We start from the raw sequence: 22,309 nt of genomic DNA, 5'->3' as shown, positions 1-22,309 counted from the left end.
CTCATTCACAGAATGTGCAGCTTAATGCAAAGAGATGAGACTCCAAAAGCAGAAAGACACTTCTGCCCTTTTCTTTTGGTTTGAGCACCTGCCCCCCAAACTGTCTGAAGCTTGTTTTAATCTTCCCAACAATAACCATGTTTTCATCACTAAGAAGTTTCTTTAGACGAGCGCTTCATATGTTCACTGGGAGCCTTTTTCATCTCCACGTTACCTGAAGGACTTAAAGGGAGGAGTCTGCAGTCTGCAACCTCACCACTAGATGTCACTAAACACTACACGCTGTCCTCAACAGACACTTTCATATTGTAATGGAAATGTGTGAACATTAAATGAATAAAGCAACGTTTGTGTGAGTTGACAGCTTGTTTGTGTTGTTTGTGTCCTGCAGTGAATGTGAGGAAGACGTATGAAGAGCTGCAGAGAGGACATATTTATCTACATGTTAACAGGAGGACGTCACACTGCAGCCTTTCACTTAATGTGAATTATTACAGAGAATGAAGAGACGTTTATGCTGCTTACAGGTTCATCAAGATGATCTTCACATATTAACAACACTTTTATGATGTTTCCTTTTAGCAGAAGTAAGACGTTAACATTAAAGCAGCTTCTTGTTCTGCAGCTCATGCACACTAATGACGGAAACAGGAAGGAAGCTCTGCTGGGGGATGAACAGCAGCTTGTTACCAACTCCAGAAGAGACGAGCTGACCTCAGAGACATCAGCCTCCTCTTTAATGTAGACGTGTTTCTGGTGACTTACTGAATAAAGAGTTTCTGATCTGCTGATTGAACACAGAGGAGCAGCTATGAGTCCATCAGCCGGTGGATTAGTCGTCTTCCTTCTCTCTGTACAAGGTACTGTACTTCTACATTTATATTGTGAGGCCGTTACACACCTCACACACACACAGGGAGCTGTGTTTTTACTTCACACACAGGTCTGATGTCATCACACACAAATAATGACTAAATGAACATTAACAAAGAAGAAATGCTCTGAATAATTTGTCTCTGTTGAACTTCCTCTAATCGTTCAGCAGCGTTTTTTTGCATTAGACCACATTTAGAGGCTGTTATTCACTCCGAGTCTCCGACGACGTTCGTTCTTCTTTTTGGAGCATTTTATTGTGTATTTCTGGTCATTTTTATTCTCTTCCTGGTGGTTCAGTGTCTCTTTGAGGGACATTTTGTAGCTTTGATCCGTGTCATTAAATTACATTACATTACATGTAATTTAGCTGACGCTTTTATCCAAAGCGACGTACAATAAGTGCATTCAACCATAGGGTACAAACTCAGGAGAACAAGAAACAAGAAAGTGCAATTTCCTCAAATAAGCCAATTTACAATTTGCTATAGATGAGTGACGTTAAAAGTACAATTTAAGTTCTACAATTTGTTAGTCTTTAGTCGAGGTAGAGTCTGAAGAGGTGTGTCTTGAGTTTGCGGCGGAAGATGTGGAGGCTCTCTGTGGTGTCCTCAGTGAGGTGTGATCTATATGTCACAGTATCGTTCCCCTCAGAGTTCTGCATTTCTCTACAGTTTCCATCTCCACTCTGCAGCAGACTGACCACAGACAGAAGAGCACAGAGCAAAGACACTCTTCTTCTCATCAACCAAACCCTTCTAATACTTCAACTTGAGCTTTTTCAGGTCCACAGGTTCAATACGTCGCTGTTCCTTCCAGCTGCAGAGTCCATGTGGACATCGTGGACTCTTTCATTACTTTCTATAAACTCAATGATTTTCATATTTCTCATAATATCTTTTCTCTTCAGTAAACTACCAATGAGAGTGTGTCCTGTGATGTTGTTCTGAGTGTGACTGTGGTTCCTGATGTGCTGTGTTACAGTGATACAGAGTCAGGATGGATGGAGAGTGAAATACTATCAGACTGACGTCTGTGCTGCAAAAGGATCAACAGTGAAAATAAGCTGTGACATCACACACCCACCTGGAATTTATTACTATGATATAAAGGACAGATTCTGGTTCACTAAAGAGAAAGATGGTGAACCTGTGGATCTGACAACAGACTCTGAGTATTCAGGCCGTGTAAACTACACGTGTTATAGTAAGAGATGTTATCTGCTCATCACAGACGTGAGAGAGAGCGACTCAGCTGAGTACAAATTCACATTCATGACAAACGAACCAGGAGAGAAATATACTGGTTCACCTGGAGTCACTTTGTCTGTCACAGGTAACATTTTAATTCACATATTAATCATCTACAAATGTTCAACATCTAGAAAACTAGAGTATAAATGTCTTCTGTTAATGTTGACACTTTAAAAAATAATATTCACTGATTCAGGTCTCCAGGTGCAGGTGAGAAGATCAGATTCTACCTGGTTGGAGCTGACGTGTCACAGCAGCTGTGTTCTGTCTGATCGTGCTGAATACGTCTGGTACAAGAATGAAAAGTACTTCAAGACAGGATCTTCTCTTCCAGTCTCCTCTGGTTCTACAGACAAATATTCCTGTTATTTAATTGGATCTCATGGTCACCGTTCTCCTGCAGTGTGTAAGTTCACTCCACTGTGTCGGGCTGTGGAGCTTCACCAACATCTCACATGGAGGCACCAGACCGCTGCATGTAAACTAGAGGCATCAAAAAGATGAAGCACAACGTTCCTCAGGAGGTGGAGCCGTGGTCCACTGACCAGAGGGTTGCTGGTTCAATCCCCGGCCCCTGCAGTCTACGTGTAGAAGAGTCACTCACACACTGACACAACAAAATGATTCTAATCACAGCTGTAAACACACTGGAGTCTAAATGTTAAAGGAGACACAGATCTTTATTTATGTCATTCTCTTATTAATAGAAACACAAATATAAACTATCAGCAGACAGAATAATGTGATTTTCATAAAGACTCAAGTGAATTATTCCAGAACATAAGTAGAAGTGACGTGTCAGCTGGTGGAGGAAACAATCAATAACTCCTACAACAACTAGAAGTGAGAGGACAGACTCAGCTAAGGACACAAGCAGCATCTAAAGAGAAGAATGTGTGGAGATATGAACATTACAAAGGATTAAAGGCTGCTTATTGTCACTTTACACCAGCAGGAGTCTCACCTGTGACAGCTGCTGTGATGAATACTAGAGATAGTCTGAGAGAAAGACACACAAGTATTCATTCAAATGATCAACTATCTACGCTAACATCTTCTAACCTCTTAGTATGTTTATTCACGTCTCCTCCAGATGGTCCACAGCGTCCCTCTGTGTCAGTGAGTCCCTCTGCTGAGATGCTGGAGGGCGATTCAGTGACTCTGACCTGTAGCACTGATGCTAACCCACCAGCTAGCTACACCTGGTACAAGGAGGATGGAACTTCAGACCCTCGTCTTCTCAGTGAAGAACCTCAGCTGGTCTTCAGCTCCATCCAGTCCTCTGACTCTGGAAATTATTCCTGTACAGCTGAGAACCAGCTGGGGAGGAAGACGTCTGACTTCATCTCTATCGATGTGAAATGTGAGTGAAACAACCTTTTTAAAAGCAACATAATCACTACTGAGGTAGTGTTTTGTTATCAACTTCTATTTATTGAACTCTAACTTGTAATAATATGTTGACACGTCTCCTCCAGATGGTCCACAGCGTCCCTCTGTGTCAGTGAGTCCCTCTGCTGAGATGCTGGAGGGTGATTCAGTGACTCTGACCTGTAGCGCTGATGCTAACCCAGCAGCTAACTACACCTGGTACAAGGAGCATGAAGACTCACCGCGAGAATCAGGACAGATCTTCACCATCACTAACTTCACAGCTAAACACAGTGGGAATTATTACTGTGAAGCCCAGAACGAGATGGGACGTAGTACCTCCACCTTACTTCTGATTACTTCTTCAGGTAAATCACACTCATTCTTCTGTTCACTCACACATTATATCAACAATCCAGCTAAAGAAGTGACTCACAGTAAACGCGGCCTTTAGCTCCTGTCCTCCACTCAGTGAAGCAGGAGAGCATTGTGGACTAGAAGGTGAACCTGAGCAGATACAGTATGACCCCACTGAGAATCAAACCCTGGACCCTCGGTTCATCACTTTAAAGCTTCACCAGCTGAGCGTCCTGCAGACATCACGTGGTCTGATGCTGCGTCGTCTCATCAAATGATGAAGTCAGAAGTGGAAGGAACAAGAAGAGTCACGTTAGAAGAGCTGAAGATGTTGATACCTGAACAGAGTCTGTAGCTGTAAGAATGCAGGAGCAGCTCAGTAAGAGAAACGAGTCTGGAACAAACACAATGCTGCTAGCAACACAACAGTTAGCTAGCATGCTAACTAGTCAGCTTTGAGTATTATAGTATTTTAAGGGTTTGGATTGTTTCTCCAAAACGTCTCCTGACGTGCCGAGTGTGTTTAGTTTGTGTAGCAGTAAACACTCTACAGTTGCCATGGCAACAGGACACAATAAAATGGCCGCCGCTGCAACCATCCACCTACGTTGTTTTGATAAGACGTTCTACTCATATTTATTTTGAGTTAAAGTTCATCATCTGCATAGAGCAGATCTTAAGATCCTAGATATTCTGTTTCACTGAGTTAAACATCATATTTCCATCCTGTTGGTCATTAATTCATCCTCCACCCTCCATATTTAGTACTTTATATTTGTTGTTTATTTTCTTTCCTGTGTTGGAAAAGGAGCCTCCAATGGTTGGATAGCAGCGTTTGCGTCCACATCTGCTATTTTCCTGGTGATCATCATGATCCTCACTGTCCTCATGATCAGGTGAGCAGTTCAACTTCACTGATGAAATGTAGATGTGGATCTTACATTCAAGCAGTCGTTGAATCACTTGATTCGATCTTTTGTTTGTTCATTAATTTATTTTTCTGTCCAGAAGAAAAAAGTCTCCACCAAGCAGCCGGCCTGCAGAGAGACCAGAGAACAACGCTCAGGTGAGGAGGACGAGCTCAGTGTGGAGGCCTCTGGGAACATCTGGGAACATCTGGGATCATCATGTCAGGCCTGTGAGGCGGGGATTTAAAAGCCAACAATTAAAATATAATACAAATTCATATAAATTAGGAAATAAAAGTTACCAGCAACACTGGGAGTTCAACTCCAGGTAAAAACCGGCCCACCGGGAGGTTTTATCAGGTCCCTCTAGTTCAGCCCACTCCTACGTCCTGGTTCTTCTTCAAACCATCTAGACACCACATGTCGCTCCCACACGATGACAGTTTGTAGATGGAACTTCATTAACCTCAATGACCTTAATTACAACCATTAAACACATGAGACCTCCATGAGAACCTGTAGGGCCCAAAGGAGTCATTAGAGAACAAGCCCTGCAGATATTCTACTATCTGGTCCTTTGTACTTCAGTCCAACAATACTATCCAACAAGTACTTCTTGTTCTTTGATGCAGATCCCACCAGCGGAGCCTTGCTATGCAACCGCGAGCTTCTCCAGAAACCAGGAGGATCTTCTTCTCTACTCCAACGTCAGTCCAGCTCGCCCCCCCAGACGCAAGGAGGAGGTGGAGGAAGTTCTGTACTCACGTGTCAACTTTGAGAGTTCTGGGGCTGCCAGCGAGTGAGTCAGTGACAATCTTTACTGAATATGGATCCGTCTCTGCTTTTATCATCACTGTTTTATTGCTGTTTAAACGTGTTAATTATTAATATTCTGAGTTTACGGTTCTTTCACGGACGGAGATGTGAAGGAGCTGTGGATGATTCTTCTGCTCTGTACAGCACCGTCAGCAAAGCACCAAGAGAATGAACCCACACAGATATGTGGTCTGTTACTGTACAGAGTTTAAGCAGCTTAAACACACCTGCATGAATATGAGGTTTGACATGTTGTATATTCACCATCGTTAAGGCTTCCATCAGAGAAGCATCAGGGAGCCAATGGGAGGCCAGCTTGTAGTCTGTAATCAGCCTTTAAATGTTACTAATCAGCAATATGTTACTACCAGTTCTATACAAGCATCTTCAGGTACATTTATCTGTAAATAGTCTTTACCAATATTGCCAATGTGCTTCTATTGATTCTCATAATATTTACTGAAGTTTTTGTTTTGTATGAGAACTCGTCTCAACTTAAAATGGCTGAATTGGACTTTCAGAGTGTTTTAAGCACTTAGTGGTAGAAATGATAATGTAGAAATGTTTAGGGTAGAATTGTAGTTTGTGTGTTAGATATTAGTTATTACATTAGCATGTTAGATGAAGTGACTGCAATATGAATCAAACCCAATTCATAGTAATTATAGTCATATAATTACTGCACACATTTACCTGCTACAATGTAACGTTAAGACTTGGAGACGGATGCTAATTGCCGTCCTTGATGGATTCCAAAGAGTTTTTTCTCCTGTCAGGTAGTAGATGAGCAAAGTTTGTACGACAGCCCTGCGAGGCAAACATTCTGATTTTGGATCATATAGAACTGAGTTAAACATAATGGTTCAGATGTGATGATTTAAGATGTGTTAAGTTTACTCGCTATTAGATGATGAGATTATGATGCTTTATTATGTTTACATGAGGAAGCTTTAAGCCAAAGGAGTGATCATTGAATGTACGCTGAAAAAAACGATACTTTGGACCAACTTCTATATTTTGATTTATTTCAAATAAAATGTCACAACAAACAGTATTTTCTGTGATAGAAAAGTAGAATGTTCATACAAGATGAAACTGAAAACATTTAGTCACAGTCAATGTTCGATTTTGTTTAATAGAAATAAAGACAGGAAAATTCTCTTCAAAAGACCTTCAGGTTTACTCGTCTTCCCCGAGGTACAGAATGATGCACTTCAGCAGACACTCAGCTTCACCTCACGGCTCTACAGTGCAAACACTACAATACACAAATGGGTACTTGGAGTTACAGTAACTGAGATTTACAGAGGCTTTCAGCTACTACTGGGAAGTATACTGGTTCATGTACTGAACCATTCATACTGGTTCATGCAGTGTACCGGTTCATGCAGTGTACCGGTTCTTGCAGTGTACTGGTTCTTGCAGTGTACTGGTTCTTGCAGTGTACCGGTTCTTGCAGTGTACCGGTTCTTGCAGTGTACTGGTTCATGCAGTGTACTGGTTCTTGCAGTGTACTGGTTCTTGCAGTGTACCGGTTCTTGCAGTGTACTGGTTCTTGCAGTGTACTGGTTCATCCAGTGTACCGGTTCTTGCAGTGTACCGGTTCATGCAGTGTACTGGTTCTTGTAGTGTACCGGTTCTTGCAGTGTACTGGTTCATGCAGTGTACTGGTTCTTGTAGTGTACCGGTTCTTGCAGTGTACTGGTTCTTGCAGTGTACCAGTTCTTGCAGTGTACCGGTTCATGCAGTGTACTGGTTCTTGCAGTGTACTGGTTCATACAGTGTACTGCTTCTGCACAGTCATACTGATGCAGTTTTGCAAATAACAATCCACCTGTGCAAAACCAGCGTCCTGCTACACTGAGTTCATAAACATGATCTGAAAAAATGTTTTGTCAGACCTCTCAGCTCTAGTTTGAGCGAACCAGTTAAAAGTCCTCACTGTCAATAGATAACGTGCAGTATGTCTTCCTACATTCATGAAAATGAACATAATTGCTTTTTTTAATGATTATTGATGTGATAATGATCAAGTATGGATGTATGTATCAATACATCACAATTGATCAGGACTTCATTCTGACAACTCTTCCCTTTGTTTCTAATAGCCAGGAATCGCGGTTGTGATTCTCAGAAATTCCCCATTGACCTTTAAAAAACAAAAGAGTACATTACATGTTACATTATAACTTTGTGCTGTGTGTTTTTTTTTACATCAAGTGTCCAAACATGAATGTTGTGTTGGTGTGGCATCATTTATTTGCAGGTTTCTAATGATAGGGGATAATATCATTAATTATATAAGCAATCACTGAAATATTGCCGTTGATTACAAAAGTTGGTATTTCCAGGTATCTAGTTGGCCTCTCCTCTCCCAGGTGTCTTAACTGTTCTTTCTGGCAGTGAATCTTCTGGAGCTTTGGACTTTTGGACCATCTTCTGCTACCTTTTCCAGAATACCTGCCTTTGTTTCTGAACTGAGAGTCAACCTTGTCTTGTTTGATCCCTACACAGCATTTCCCTTTGCTAACTGCAGTTTTCCAGGCTTTATGTCATACATGTTGGTGAAGTTTGTGTTTGTGTCCCGTCTTACGTCTGATTTTGAGACTTCCTGTTTTATTGTGGCGTCTAAACCCCCTCTCGTTTCAGGTGTCTTGCCCTTCCTCAGGTGTCTCCTGTCGATTGTCTCCCCTGATTCCTAATTGTCTCCACCTGTTCCCTCACCTCCCCCATGGATACTTATTGTCTGCTTCTCCCTTTGTCCTGTGCCAGTGTGTCTTGTAGTTTTGCATGTTCACCCGCGTTAGTATTGTGATGTGAAAGGGATCGTTGTATTTTGGTGTTATTAGATATATGGTATTATTTGAATAAATCTCCTGCAGTCAAGCCTCTCTGCCTCTCGAGACGTCTCTCGGGGTATTCAACTGAAATGTTAAGAGGTCCAGTTAGAGAAATTTTCTTGAAGCAAAGGTCCAGAAGATCATAATGTCTAACTATTTAGTGTGATATATATTTAAGTAGCCTGGTAGTTGTATAAACATCTGCATATAATCAATCCCTTTCAAATCAAAGGAATTCGGTACGATTAAAACACTTTTTAACAATATTTATTATCATGTAACATAGAACTGGACTTATGTGTGACTGCAGATATATATAATGCTCTCTCATGAACTAAATACAAGTAGGGCTGCATTTTTTAAATGAAATAAATACAAAATGAAAATGGTGCATGTAATAATAAATAATAATAATCAAATAAAGTGCTTAACTTCAGAAAAATTAAATAAAGGGAGGAAAAGCTTAAATGTCCCCGTTTCTGTCTCAAACGATTTTACAGATAATAAATCTTAACACATCTTAACAATTTAACAGTTTTAGAGCATTAGTGTTGCATCCCACTCCCCCACTTTGTGGGTCAGTGGGAGAATTGAGCTCTAGCTTGTCCTGCCAGGACTTTAAACCTGGGCTTGAATGGAGTCAGGGCCATCCGCATGCACATGTGGAGGTGCTCATTGGTGAGCCTCGAACCATATTTATTTTTGATGATATTCATCGTGGAGAAAGCTGCCTCGCGGTTGTAGGTGGAGCCAAACATGGTCAAGATGTATATGGCAACTTTCCTCAGACCTGGAAAAGCTGTCTCAGGGACCGTTTGGAGCCAGAAAGTGGAAGGGTCAGTTCTTAGAAACTGCTCTCTCAGGGACACATCTGCTTGGAGATCAACCAGCTGCATCTGGAGAGGCCCAGGATTTACCCATTTAAAGTGCTGTGTGACTTCCTCTGAGAACCCCCTGACATCCGTGATGATAAATGGGTTCTGAATGAACATGGTGAGCTGCTGTCCAGAGCTGAAGCTGTCAAAACGGTTGCTGAAGTTTACAATCAGCTTATCAATGAAGTCAACAAAAGAAGACCCGTCTCTCTGTCCCTGTACCTGTTCCTGCACTGCTGGGAAGTGTGCACAGTCTCCCTGCAGGTCTTCCTTGAACAACTCAAGTTTCTTTTGAAAGGAGCGGACAGCGGTCATCAGTTCACAAATTGAATGGTCCTCGCCCTGTAGCCTCAAATTCAGTTCATTCAGATGTGCAGTGATATCAACCAAAAAGGCCACATTATCCATCTGTTTCTCATTTCCTAAAAAGAGAGAAAACTGCGTTGCTTTCTGATGTCTTAGCTTTGCCAAAAAAGATGCTACTTCCCTCCTGATGGACCAAAGGCGCGCTAAGACCTTCCCTTTGCTGAGCCATCTCACATTATTGTGTAGCAAAAGATCATCAGCATTGGCATCAACTTCTCTGAGGAATTCCCTCAGCATGCGATGCTGGGTGGAAGAGGATGCCCTGAGAAAATTGATCATTTTCATCATTGTATTCATCACTTCAGCATGCTCATCTGACAGGGAGGCACAGAGGACAGATTGGTGAATGATGCAATGTAAGCTATGAGCTCTGGATTGTCCTCTTTCAGTCTTGCTACAGCTCCTTTCTCTCTCCCTATCATAGCAGGGGCTCCATCTGTGGCTATTGAAACCACTTGTGTTGGCTCTATTCCTCTCTTCGTTAACATCTCCTCAATGGCCAGGTAGACATCTTCTCCTCTTGTACTGGTTTGAAGGGGAGTGACACCTAACAGGTCTTCACAGAATGCTTTCTGGTCTGTGTTGAAACACCTGACCTACACTAACAGCTAAGCATTGTCACAGATGTGAGTGGACTCATCCACAGCTAAGCCTACACATGGTGCCTTATGTATGGCTTCATCTAGCTGGGTTAGCACATCCTCAGTTAATATTTCACCTTTCTTTGTGGCAGATGATGCTGACATGGGTATTTGCTTTATCTTATCACGAAGCTCTTGTTTTGGTTTTCCGTCAAGTAATGTTTCAGCGACGACACTCATGCGTTCTTTGACAAGCCCTCCATCAGTAAACGGCTTTTTGTGTTGCCCCAAAATCCAAGCACCTCTGAGGGAACCCTCATGAGCACGTTGTTGGGCAGTGAACGTGTGGCTCAGGATCCTGGTTGACTGTTCATATTGGGCTGTGAGGCCACTTGTTTTCTGTCATCTCACTTCGGATTTGAGTGGGTATGTTTGTTCAAAACCTTTATGTTTTGTCTCATAATGGCGTTTCACGTTGCCACTTTTAATAAGTGCCACGGTTTCTGAACATATAAGACACACTGGTTTTGTGCTCCCTGTGGGAAGTATGAACAGAAATGAGTCTGTCCATTCCGGATTAAATGCTCTATTTTCCGCTGTCAACTTTTCTTTTTTTGGAGAGCGACATTTGTTCTTTATGTTTCTCTCCCTTTCTCTGTCTCACTCGCCTTTTCCTCAACTTTCTCCGGCGCAGTCGTCCGTTTCTCTCCCTTTGTTTTCTAAATGTGTCGCTATCTTTCTTTTTCTTTCTCTGACTTTCTCATCTCTCAGCGCGGACGCAGCGCTGTCTTGAGACGTAATGTTTACCGCCGAAAATGCATAGATTTGATTGGCTGAGTGGTATCGCACCAGGTGACCATCACAATATAGACAACATTTAAAAAGATACATGTGAAGAAAACCTGTCACTAAATGTTCATACTGCTATTTAATTTCCACTAGATGAAAACTTGAAATTAATGATTACATTTACTTACCACATTAGCAAGTAAACATCTGAACCAGGTTCAAAGCTATTCTCCAGTGTCTCATTTCTATTTTGTGTTTGTGATTCATATTTAAATACACAAGAAAATAATGTTCACAGTTGTTCAGAAATATGGCCTTTTCAGGAAAAACGGTAAACCTGTAAACACAAAGGATATGGTGAGATTTCACGTGTAGTTTTAGTGGACAGTCATCACGTCACTACAGATGAATTCATTGCCTAAGACTTGGATATGCTGGTGGTATTGTATTATACTGCATTATACTGACAAGAAGCAATATGAATTCTTATCACTCAGCACTTTAATCTATGCAAATATAAAAATGAAGAAAGAAAGAGTGAAGAAAGTCGAAATTATGAGCTAATGTATAGACGTAAGATATGCGCATGCGCAGGCTCCTTCGTAGTTTTGGCCAAAACCTCTTGGCGACTTTTTGCCAGAAGCGACTCGCGACAAATCCAGCGACCTTATCTGGTTTAATTGGAGACTTTTGCGGTGTCTGACGTGGGAGACGTATTGTTTGGCGTTTAACGAGGCTTTACCGTCCTCAGCGCGTCTCACACAAGTCCAGCTGCAGTCAGAGCGCAGAGGAGACACACGTCACTCCAGACTGACAGTCACGTGCGCATGCGCAGAGCCGCCGCTGATCCTGAGGCGCAACACTGTTTCAATAAAGACAGAACTCTCTTCTCTCTTCTCACTCGACACTAATCACGACAGCTACACAATAAATACTACCCAGGACGTATTTTCAAAGCCTCGTCCAGCTGATTACTGACGTTTGTATCTCTCTCTTCATTAAACATGACACACAGGGAGACAGGAAGAGAATTTAAAGGCAGTTTTACACTTCTACAAATTAAAAGGTAGGTGTAACGTGCGGCCCTTGGGGGAACGTAGAAAGACGAGGAAACAGCGTGGCGTTTTAACAGTCTTTATTTCACAGGTCTCTCTTATGCCTTAATCGACGTGCGTCTGGTTCCAGCTTCTCCGCCAGACTCTGTCTCCTGTCGCCGGATCTCCCCTTCTTAAGGCAGAACATACAGACGTGAGGCCAATTATGCCTCCTCCGGGCACCGTTCCCCGAGCCACTCCCTTCTCCGTCCCCTCTGCAGCTGAGGCAAACCACGCCCGCCACCACATGCCCCCACCGCCCGACTTAGGCCTGGGAGCCGTCCAGCCTAGCCTACTCCCCCCTTCCGGCTTATGTACACCACGGGGCGGTCCACCCCCCCCCACCTCCTGGGACAAAACGGCCCTCTGTTCTAGGCATCAGTCTGCAGAATAAAGGGGAGAGAGAAGTTAGGAGTATGAAGGAGCTTTACCTTCTCAAACGCGTGGCACTGCTCCGACCACTGGACCGGATCTGACGCACCTTTCCGGGTCAGGTCGGTCAAGGGGCTGGTGAGGTCCGCGAAGCCGGGGATGAACCGCCTGGAATACCCCGCCAGCCCCAAGAACCGCCTCACCTCTTTTTTTGGTCTTGGGCCGCGGGCAGGCTCCGATAGCTGCCGTCTTGTCCACCTCTTGCCCGCCCCCCCAAGTGGTACCCCAAATACCGTAACTCCACCCGTCCAACCGCACACTTCCCCGGGTTGGCGGTGAGCCCCGCCCGTCCCAGCATACTCTCCAATTTCCTCCGAACCACTTCTTTCTTGTGTTCGGGCAACCTGTAGAATCGTGACCTTACCGTCACGCCCGGGGGCGTTTCGATTCTGTCCACTATGAGGTCGGTCCGGCCTGGCAAGGGAGAGAACACATTAGCAAACCACTCCTGCAACCTGGCAACGTCCGCCCTCTGGCTCTCGGAGAGATGAGCCTCTCGAGGGAGCGAGGTATGATTACCTGCTTTTGGAACGTCCGGCCCCAGCTCCTCTCCTTCCGATACAGCAGAGACCAGAGAGACAGACTCCACCCCCCTCCAGGCTTTCAGGAGGTTCAGGTGGTATATCTGTGTATCTCCGCCCCTGTCAAACCGCACCACCTCATAGTCGACATCCCCCACCTGCCGTGTGACCTCAAAGGGCCCTTGCCGCTTGGCTAGGAGTTTAGAGTTGGAAGTAGGAAGTAATACAAGTACCTTTTCTCCTGGTGTGAATCGTCGCCTGGAAAATCATTTCCCGGCGGCTTTTCGGCACCAGCAACTGAGTGTTTTCCTGCCCCGTCTGAATGTCACGACTCACTCACTCTATACAGTCTGCCCCTAATCAATGAAAAGTGCGGAAATGACTGCGCTGCATCGCAGTTCGTATCACTTGGTGGTAGGCTGAGCGTAGGGTATCGTCACGAGACTGTTCGAGTGGAAAATCTTGCATGGAGCGAAACTCGGGTGCCGGCGGAATCTCTACGGGAGGCTCTGCGGGCTCCCCCTCCCAGTCTGCAGCGTCGGACGACCCCGCGTCACCGCTGAGCACAGCACACATCTCGCATAACCCTGTCGGTCGTGAACGCACCCCCGCAGCCCCCCCCCCATTAGCTTATAAAACCCCGGCCAATCTGTACCCAAAATAACGTGGTGAGTCAGGCGGGAGCTAACCGCGACCTTCATTCTATGCTTTTTACTCGCATGGCTAATTTCCACCGATATCACAGGATACTCGTGAACATCCCAATGCACACACCGTATTCCTACCCGGTCTGCCTCCACCAATGCACCCGGCCAAACCAGGCTCTAGTGAATCATAGACTGCGTAAAGCCCGAATCCACCATCGCCTGACGTGTACCCCCCTGGATTCTTACCGGAACGCGGTACGTCGTTCCCGGATCGTGGGAAGGTGCCGGAACGCCAGCGACCCGGATCACCTGTCCCACCTGTCCCCCGGGGCCGGTTGGTCGCGGCCTGGGGAAAAAGGCGCCAGCCATGAGGCCGGTATGGGTTGTTCCGTCGGTCGCGGTGGCCTCCCTCCCTGCGGTGCAGCTCCTGGTCGGGTGACGCCGGCGGACTCTCCAGGTCACTCTGCCCGCTGAGATGCACCGCCAGGTGGTCCTCCGCCAGGGTGATGGCCGCCTCCAGGGTCGCTGGTCGGTGGCACCGGACCCACGCTGCTGTCCGGACCGGGAGCCCCTCCCAGTACTGCTCCAGCATCACGGCATCACGCCGTGGACCCCTCCTGCGCCATCCGGCTGCAACCACCTTGCGGCGGCGTCCTTCAGCCGCTGGCCGAACGCGAATGGTCGGCCCCCGGGGCCCAGCCTGGCCTCTCAGAATCTCCGGCGGTGGTCCTCCGGCAAAAGCTTGAGTCTATCCACCATGGCCCTTTTAACGTCTTTGTAGACGCGCCGTGCCACCGGAGGCAGCCACATGGCTGCGGTCTGCGCCTCCCCAGCCAGTAGAGGCAAAAACCGGACGGTCCACTCGCCTGCAGCCGCCGGCCCCTGCGTCGCCGGCGGCTGCTCTAGCGCCTGGGCTTGTCTCCCCACCTGGGCCTGGAGGGCCCCCAGGAACTGCCGGTTGGCGTCCGCCTGCTCCCTCAGGATGGTCGCCAGGTCGCCGATCATTCGACCGAGCGCCACAATCGGCTGGGCTGTCATCCCCTGCTGGTGGTTGTCGTCCGCCGTTTCTATCCCCGAGTCACGTTGGGCGCCACTGTAACGTGCGGTCCTTGGGGGAACATGGAAAGACGAGGAAACAGCGTGGCGTTTTAACAGTCTTTATTTCACAGGTCTTTATTATGCCTTAATCGACGTGCGTCCAGCTCCAGCTTCTCCGCCAGACTCTGTCTGTCTCCTGTCGCCGGTTCCCCCCTTCTTAAGGCAGAACATACAGACATGATCAATTCCACCTGAGGCCAATTATTCCTCCTCCGGGCACCGTTCCCCGAGCCGCTCCCTTCTCCGTCCCCTCTGCAGCTGAGCCAAACCACGCCCGCCACCACAGTAGGTCTTAAGTTGAGCATTAATTTATCTTATTTACAGAATGTGCAGCTTAATGCAAAGAGAAGAGAGACTCCAAAAACAGAAAGACACTTCTGCCCTTTTGGTTTGAGCACCTGCCCCCCAAACTGTTTGAAGCTTGTTTTAATCTTCCCAACAATAACCATGTTTTCATCACTAAGAGGTTTCTTTAGAGGAGCGCTTCATATGTTCACTGGGAGCATTTTTCATCTCCACGTTACCTGAAGGACTTAAAGGGAGGAGCAGGTGGTTGCAGTCTGCAACCTCACCACTAGATGTCACTAAACACTACACACTGTCCTCAACAGACACTTTCATATTGTAATGGAAATGTTTGAATATTTGGACAAAACAATAAATGAATAAAGCAACATTTGTGTGAGTTGACAGCTTGTTTGTTTTGTTTGTGTCCTGCAGTGATGTGAGGAAGACGTATGAAGAGCTGCAGAGAGGACATATTTATCTACATGTTAACAGGAGGACGTCACACTGCAGCCTTTCACTTAATGTGAATTATTAGAGAATGAAGAGACGTTTATGCTGCTTACAGGTTCATCAAGATGATCTTCACATATTAACAACACTTTTATGATGTTTCCTTTTAGCAGAAGTAAGACGTTAACATTAAAGCAGCTTCTTGTTCTGCAGCTCATGCATACTAATGACGGAAAGAGGAAGGAAGCTCTGCTGGGGTTGAACAGCAGCTTGTTACCAACTCCAGAAGAGACGAGCTGACCTCAGAGACATCAGCCTCCTCTTTAATGTAGACGTGTTTCTGGTGACTTACTGAATAAAGAGTTTCTGATCTGCTGATTGAACACAGAGGAGCAGCTATGAGTCCATCAGCCGGTGGATTAGTCGTCTTCCTTCTCTCTGTACAAGGTACTGTACTTCTACATTTATATTGTGAGGCCGTTACACACCTCACACACACACAGGGAGCTGTGTTTTTACTTCACACACAGGTCTGATGTCATCACACACAAATAATGACTAAATGAACATTAACAAAGAAGAAATGCTCTGAATAATTTATCTCTGTTGAACTTCCTCTAATCGTTCAGCAGCGTTTCTTTGCATTAGACCACATTTAGAGGCTGTTATTCACTCCGAGTCTCTGACGACGTTTGTTCTTCTTTTTGGAGCATTTTATTGTGTATTTGTGGTCATTTTTATTCTCTTCCTGGTTGTTCAGTGTCTCTGTGAGGGACATTTTGTAGCTTTGATCCGTGTCATTACATTACATTACATGTCATTTAGCGGACGCTTTTATCCAAAGCGACGTACAATAAGTGCATTCAACCATAGGGTACAAACTCAGGAGAACAAGAAACAAGAAAGTGCAATTTCCTCAAATAAGCCAATTTACAATTTGCTATAGATGAGTGACGTTACAAGTATAATTTAAGTGCTACAATTTGTTAGTCTTTAGTCGAGGTAGAGTCTGAAGAGGTGTGTCTTGAGTTTGCGGCGGAAGATGTGGAGGCTCTCTGTGGTGTCATCAGTGAGGTTTGACCTCTATGTCACAGTATCGTTCCCCTCAGAGTTCTGCATTTCTCTACAGTTTCCATCTCCACTCTGCAGCAGACTGACCACAGACAGAAGAGCACAGAGCAAAGACACTCTTCTTCTCATCAACCAAACCCTTCTAATACTTCAACTTGAGCTTTTTCAGGTCCACAGGTTCAATACGTCGCTGTTCCTTCCAGCTGCAGAGTCCATGTGGACATCGTGGACTCTTTCATTACTTTCTATAAACTCAATGATTTTCATATTTCTCATAATATCTTTTCTCTTCAGTAAACTACCAATGAGAGTGTGTCCTGTGATGTTGTTCTGAGTGTGACTGTGGTTCCTGATGTGCTGTGTTACAGTGATACAGAGTCAGGATGGATGGAGAGTGAATTACGATCAGACTGACGTCTGTGCTGCAAAAGGATCAACAGTGTATATAACCTGTGACATCACACACCCACCTGGAAAATATCCCTCTGATATAAAGGACAGATTCTGGTTCACAAAAGAGAAAGATGGTGAACCTGTGGATCTGACAACAGACTCTGAGTATTCAGGCCGTGTGACGTATGGATGTTATAGTTATAGTAAGAGATGCACTCTGACCATCAGAGACGTGAGAGAGAGCGACTCAGCTGAGTACAAATTCACATTGATGACAAACAAACCAGGAGAGAAATATACTGGTTCACCTGGAGTCACTTTGTCTGTCACAGGTAACATTTTAATTCACATATTAATCATCTACAAATGTTCAACATCTAGAAAACTAGAGTATAAATGTCTTCTGTGAATGTTGACACTTTAATAAATAATATTCACAGATTCAGGTCTCCAGGTGCAGGTGAGAAGATCAGATTCTACCTGGTTGGAGCTGATGTGTCACAGCAACTGTGTTCTGTCTGATCATCCTGAATACGTCTGGTACAAGAATGAAGAGAACATCGAGACAGGATCTTCTCTTCTAGTCTCCTCTGGTTCTACAGACAGATATTCCTGTTATTTAAGAGGATCTTGGAATCAACGTTCTCCTGTAGTGTGTAAGTTCACTCCACTGTGTCGGCCTGTGGATCTTTATTTATGTCATTCTCTTATTAATAGAAACACAAATATAAACTATCAGCAGACAGAATAATGTGATTTTCATAAAGACTCAAGTGAATTATTCCAGAACATAAGTAGAAGTGACGTGTCAGCTGGTGGAGGAAACAATCAATAACTCCTACAACAACTAGAAGTGAGAGGACAGACTCAGCTAAGGACACAAGCAGCATCTAAAGAGAAGAATGTGTGGAGATATGAACATTACAAAGGATTAAAGGCTGCTTATTGTCACTTTACACCAGCAGGAGTCTCACCTGTGACAGCTGCTGTGATGAATACTAGAGATAGTCTGAGAGAAAGACACACAAGTATTCATTCAAATGATCAACTATCTACGCTAACATCTTCTAACCTCTTAGTATGTTTATTCACGTCTCCTCCAGATGGTCCACAGCGTCCCTCTGTGTCAGTGAGTCCCTCTGCTGAGATGCTGGAGGGCGATTCAGTGACTCTGACCTGTAGCGCTGATGCTAACCCAGCAGCTAACTACACCTGGTACAAGGAGGATGGAACGTCAGACACTCGTCTTCTCAGTAAAGAACCTCAGCTGGTCTTCAGCTCTATCGAGTCTTCTGACTCTGGAAGGTATTCCTGTACAGCTGAGAACCAGCTGGGGAGGAAGACGTCTGACTTCATCTCTATCGACGTGAAATGTGAGTGAAACAACCTTTTTAAAAGCAACATAATCACTACTGAGGTAGTGTTTTGTTATGAACTTCTATTTATTGAACTCTAACTTGTAATAATATGTTGAAACGTCTCCTCCAGATGGTCCACAGCGTCCCTCTGTGTCAGCGAGTCCCTCTGCTGAGATGCTGGAGGGCGATTCAGTGAATCTGACCTGTAGCGCTGATGCTAACCCAGCAGCTAACTACACCTGGTACAAGGAGCATGAAGACTCACCACGAGCATCAGGACAGATCTTCACCATCACTGACTTCACAGCTGAACACAGTGGGAATTATTACTGTGAAGCCCAGAACGAGATGGGACGTAGTAACTCCACCTTACGTCTGATTACTTCTTCAGGTAAATCACACTCATTCTTCTGTTCTCTCACACATTACATCAACAATCCAACTAAAGAAGTGACTCACAGGAAACGCGGCCTTTAGCTCCTGTCCTCCACTCAGTGAAGCAGGAGAGCATTGTGGACTAGAAGGTGAACCTGAGCAGATACACTATGACCCCACTGAGAATCAAACCCTGGACCCTTCACCACTTTAAAGCTTCACCAGCAGAGCGTCCTGCAGACATCACGTGGTCTGATGCTGCGTCGTCTCATCAAATGATGAAGTCAGAAGTGGAAGGAACAAGAAGAGTCACGTTAGAAGAGCTGAAGATGTTGATACCTGAACAGAGTCTGTAGCTGTAAGAATGCAGGAGCAGCTCAGTAAGAGAAACAAGTCTGGAACAAACACAATGCTGTTAGCAACACAACAGTTAGCTAGCATGCTAACTAGTCAGCTTTGAGTACTATAGTATTTTTGGGGATTTGGATTGTTTCTCCAAAACGTCTCCTGATCGAGTGTGTTTAGTTTGTGTAGCAGTAAACACTCTGCAGTTGCCATGGCAACAGGACACAATAAAATGGCCGCCGCTGCAACCATCCACCTACGTTGTTTTGATAAGATGTTCTACTCATATTTATTTTGAGTTAAAGTTCATCATCTGCATAGAGCAGATCTTAAGGTCCCAGATATTCTGTTTCACTGAGTTAAACATCTTATTTCCGTCCTGTTGGTAATTAATTCACCTTCCATATTTAATGCTTTATATTTGTTGTTTATTTTCTTTCCTGTGTGGGAAAAGGAGCCTCCAATGGTTGGATAGCAGCGTTTGCGTCCACATCTGCTATTTTCCTGGTGATCATCATGATCCTCACTGTCCTCATGATCAGGTGAGCAGTTCAACTTCACTGATGAAATGTAGATGTGAATCTTACATTCAAGCAGTCGTTGAATCACTTGATTCGATCTTTTGTTTGTTCATTAATACATTTTTCTGCCTGAAGAAAAAAGTCTCCACCAAGCAGCCGGCCTGCAGAGAGACCAGAGAACAACGCTCAGGTGAGGAGAAGGAGCTCAGTGTGGAGGCCTCTGGGAACATCTGGGAACATCTGGGATCATCATGTCAGGCCTGTGAGGCGGGGATTTAAAAGCCAACAATTAAAATATAATACAAATTCATATAAATTCGGAAATAAAAGTTACCAGCAACACTGGGAGTTCAACTCCAGGTAAAAACCGTCCCACCGGGAGGTTTTGTCAGGTCCCTCTAGTTCAGCCCACTCCTACGTCCTGGTTCTTCTTCAAACCGTCTAGACACCACCTGTCGCTCCCACACGATGACAGTTTGTAGATGGAACTTCATTAACCTCAATGACCTTAATTACAACCATTAAACACATGAGACCTCCATGAGAACCTGTAGGGCCCAAAGGAGTCATTAGAGAACAAGCCCTGCAGATATTCTACTATCTGGTCCTTTGTACTTCAGTCCAACAATACTATCCAATAAGTACTTCTTGTTCTTTGATGCAGATCCCACCAGCGGAGCCTTGCTATGCTACCGTGAGCTTCTCCAGAAACCAGGAGGATCTTGTTCTCTACTCCAACGTCAGTCCAGCTCGCCCCCCCAGACGCAAGGAGGAGGTGGAGGAAGTTCTGTACTCAGGTGTCAACTTTGAGAGTTCTGGTGCTGCCAGCGAGTGAGTCAGTGACAATCTTTACTGAATATGGATCCGTCTCTGCTTTTATCATCACTGTTTTATTGCTGTTTAAACGTGTTAATGATTAATATTCTGAGTTTACGGTTCTTTCACAGACGGAGATGTGAAGGAGCTGTGGATGATTCTTCTGCTCTGTACAGCACCGTCAGCAAAGCACCAAGAGAATGAACCCACACAGATATGTGGTCTGTTACTGTACAGAGTTTAAGCAGCTTAAACACACCTGCATGAATATGAGGTTTGACATGTTGTATATTCACCATCGTTAAGGCTTCCATCAGAGAAGCATCAGGGAGCCAATGGGAGGCCAGCTTGTAGTCTGTAATCAGCCTTTAAATGTTACTAATCAGCAATATGTTACTACCAGTTCTATACAAGCATCTTCAGGTACATTTATCTGTAAATAGTCTTTACCAATATTGCCAATATGCTTCTATTGATTCTCATGTTTACTGAAGTTTTTGTTTTGCATGAGAACTTGTCTCAACTTAAAATGGCTGAATTGGACTTTCAGAGTGTTTTAAGCACCTAGTGGTAGAAATGATAATGTAGAAATGTTTAGGGTAGAATTGTAGTTTGTGTGTTAGATATTAGTTATTACATTAGCATGTTAGATGAAGTGACTGCAATATGAATCAAACCCAATTCATAGTAATTATAGTCATATAATTACTGCACACATTTACCTGCTACAATGTAACGTTAAGACTTGGAGACGGATGCTAATTGCCGTCCTTGATGGATTCCAAAGGGTTTTTTCTCCTGTCAGGTAGTAGATGAGCAAAGTTTGTACGACAGCCCTGCGAGGCAAACATTCTGATTTTGGATCATATAGAACTGAGTTAAACATAATGGTTCAGATGTGATGATTTAAGATGTGTTAAGTTTACTCGCTATTAGATGATGAGATTATGGATGCTTTATTATGTTTACATGAGGAAGCTTTAAGCCAAAGGAGTGATCATTGAATGTACGCTGAAAAAAACGATACTTTGGACCAACTTCTATATTTTGATTTATTTCAAATAAAATGTCACAACAAACAGTATTTTCTGTGATAGAAAAGTAGAATGTTCATACAAGATGAAACTGAAAACATTTAGTCACAGTCAATGTTCGATTTTGTTTAATAGAAATAAAGACAGGAAAATTCTCTTCAAAAGACCTTCAGGTTTACTCGTCTTCCCCGAGGTACAGAATGATGCACTTCAGCAGACACTCAGCTTCACCTCACGGCTCTACAGTGCAAACACTACAATACACGAATGGCTACTTGGAGTTACAGTAACTGAGATTTACAGAGGCTTTCAGCTACTACTGGGAAGTATACTGGTTCATGTACTGAACCATTCATACTGGTTCATGCAGTGTACCGGTTCATGCAGTGTACTGGTTCTTGCAGTGTACCGGTTCATGCAGTGTACTGGTTCATGCAGTGTACTGGTTCATGCAGCGTACCGGTTCTTGCAGCGTACCGGTTCATGCAGTGCACTGGTTCTTGCAGTGTACTGGTTCATGCAGTGTACTGGTTCTTGCAGCGTACTGGTTCATGCAGTGTACCGGTTCATGCAGTGTACCGGTTCATGCAGTGAACTGGTTCTTGCAGTGTACTGGTTCATGCAGTGTACCGGTTCATGCAGTGTACTGGTTCTTGCAGTGTACTGGTTCATGCAGTGTACCGGTTCATGCAGTGTACTGGTTCTTGCAGCGTACTGGTTCATGCAGTGTACCGGTTCTTGCAGTGTACTGGTTCTTGCAGTGTACTGGTTCATGCAGTGTACTGGTTCTTGCAGTGTACTGGTTCATACAGTGTACTGCTTCTGCACAGTCATACT

At 44.4% G+C, this 22,309-nt stretch overlaps 2 protein-coding genes and 1 long non-coding RNA gene across 5 annotated transcripts in view; all 3 read left to right on the top strand.

The window, feature by feature from the left end:
- LOC144383098 (cell adhesion molecule CEACAM6-like) overlaps positions 1 to 19,643 on the top strand; it is a 42,592-nt gene extending 22,949 nt beyond the window's left edge. Inside the window, exon 3 of the mRNA XM_078079867.1 lies at positions 18,512 to 19,643. Coding sequence (XP_077935993.1) covers positions 18,512 to 18,858 — 347 coding nt within the window. The 3' untranslated portion in view covers positions 18,859 to 19,643. The remainder of the gene's footprint in view (positions 1 to 18,511) is intronic.
- Positions 1 to 21,727, top strand: part of LOC120814835 (Fc receptor-like protein 2) — a 69,304-nt gene extending 47,577 nt beyond the window's left edge. Inside the window, exons 9-11 of one of the 3 annotated variants that reach the window (XM_078079862.1) lie at positions 5,395 to 5,505; positions 20,404 to 20,453; positions 20,570 to 21,727. In XM_078079862.1, coding sequence (XP_077935988.1) covers positions 5,395 to 5,505; positions 20,404 to 20,453; positions 20,570 to 20,642 — 234 coding nt within the window. In that variant the 3' untranslated portion in view covers positions 20,643 to 21,727. Of the gene's footprint in view, positions 1 to 5,394; positions 8,465 to 20,286; positions 20,454 to 20,569 lie in introns of those variants that run through there. The other 2 variants (XM_078079861.1, XM_078079863.1) reach the window with 2 other exon arrangements.
- Positions 1,466 to 4,275, top strand: LOC144383104 (uncharacterized). Its single transcript, XR_013450561.1, has 3 exons — positions 1,466 to 2,208; positions 2,323 to 3,489; positions 3,605 to 4,275. It is a non-coding gene; the product is annotated as an uncharacterized LOC144383104 (long non-coding RNA).
- Positions 21,728 to 22,309: the final 582 nt, after the last annotated feature.

Source organism: Gasterosteus aculeatus, chromosome 9 (genome assembly GCF_964276395.1).
Source record: "Gasterosteus aculeatus chromosome 9, fGasAcu3.hap1.1, whole genome shotgun sequence".
Lineage (NCBI taxonomy): Eukaryota > Metazoa > Chordata > Actinopteri > Perciformes > Gasterosteidae > Gasterosteus > Gasterosteus aculeatus.
Note: the sequence above shows the minus strand (reverse complement) of the source record. Positions and strands in the feature narration are given on the sequence as shown.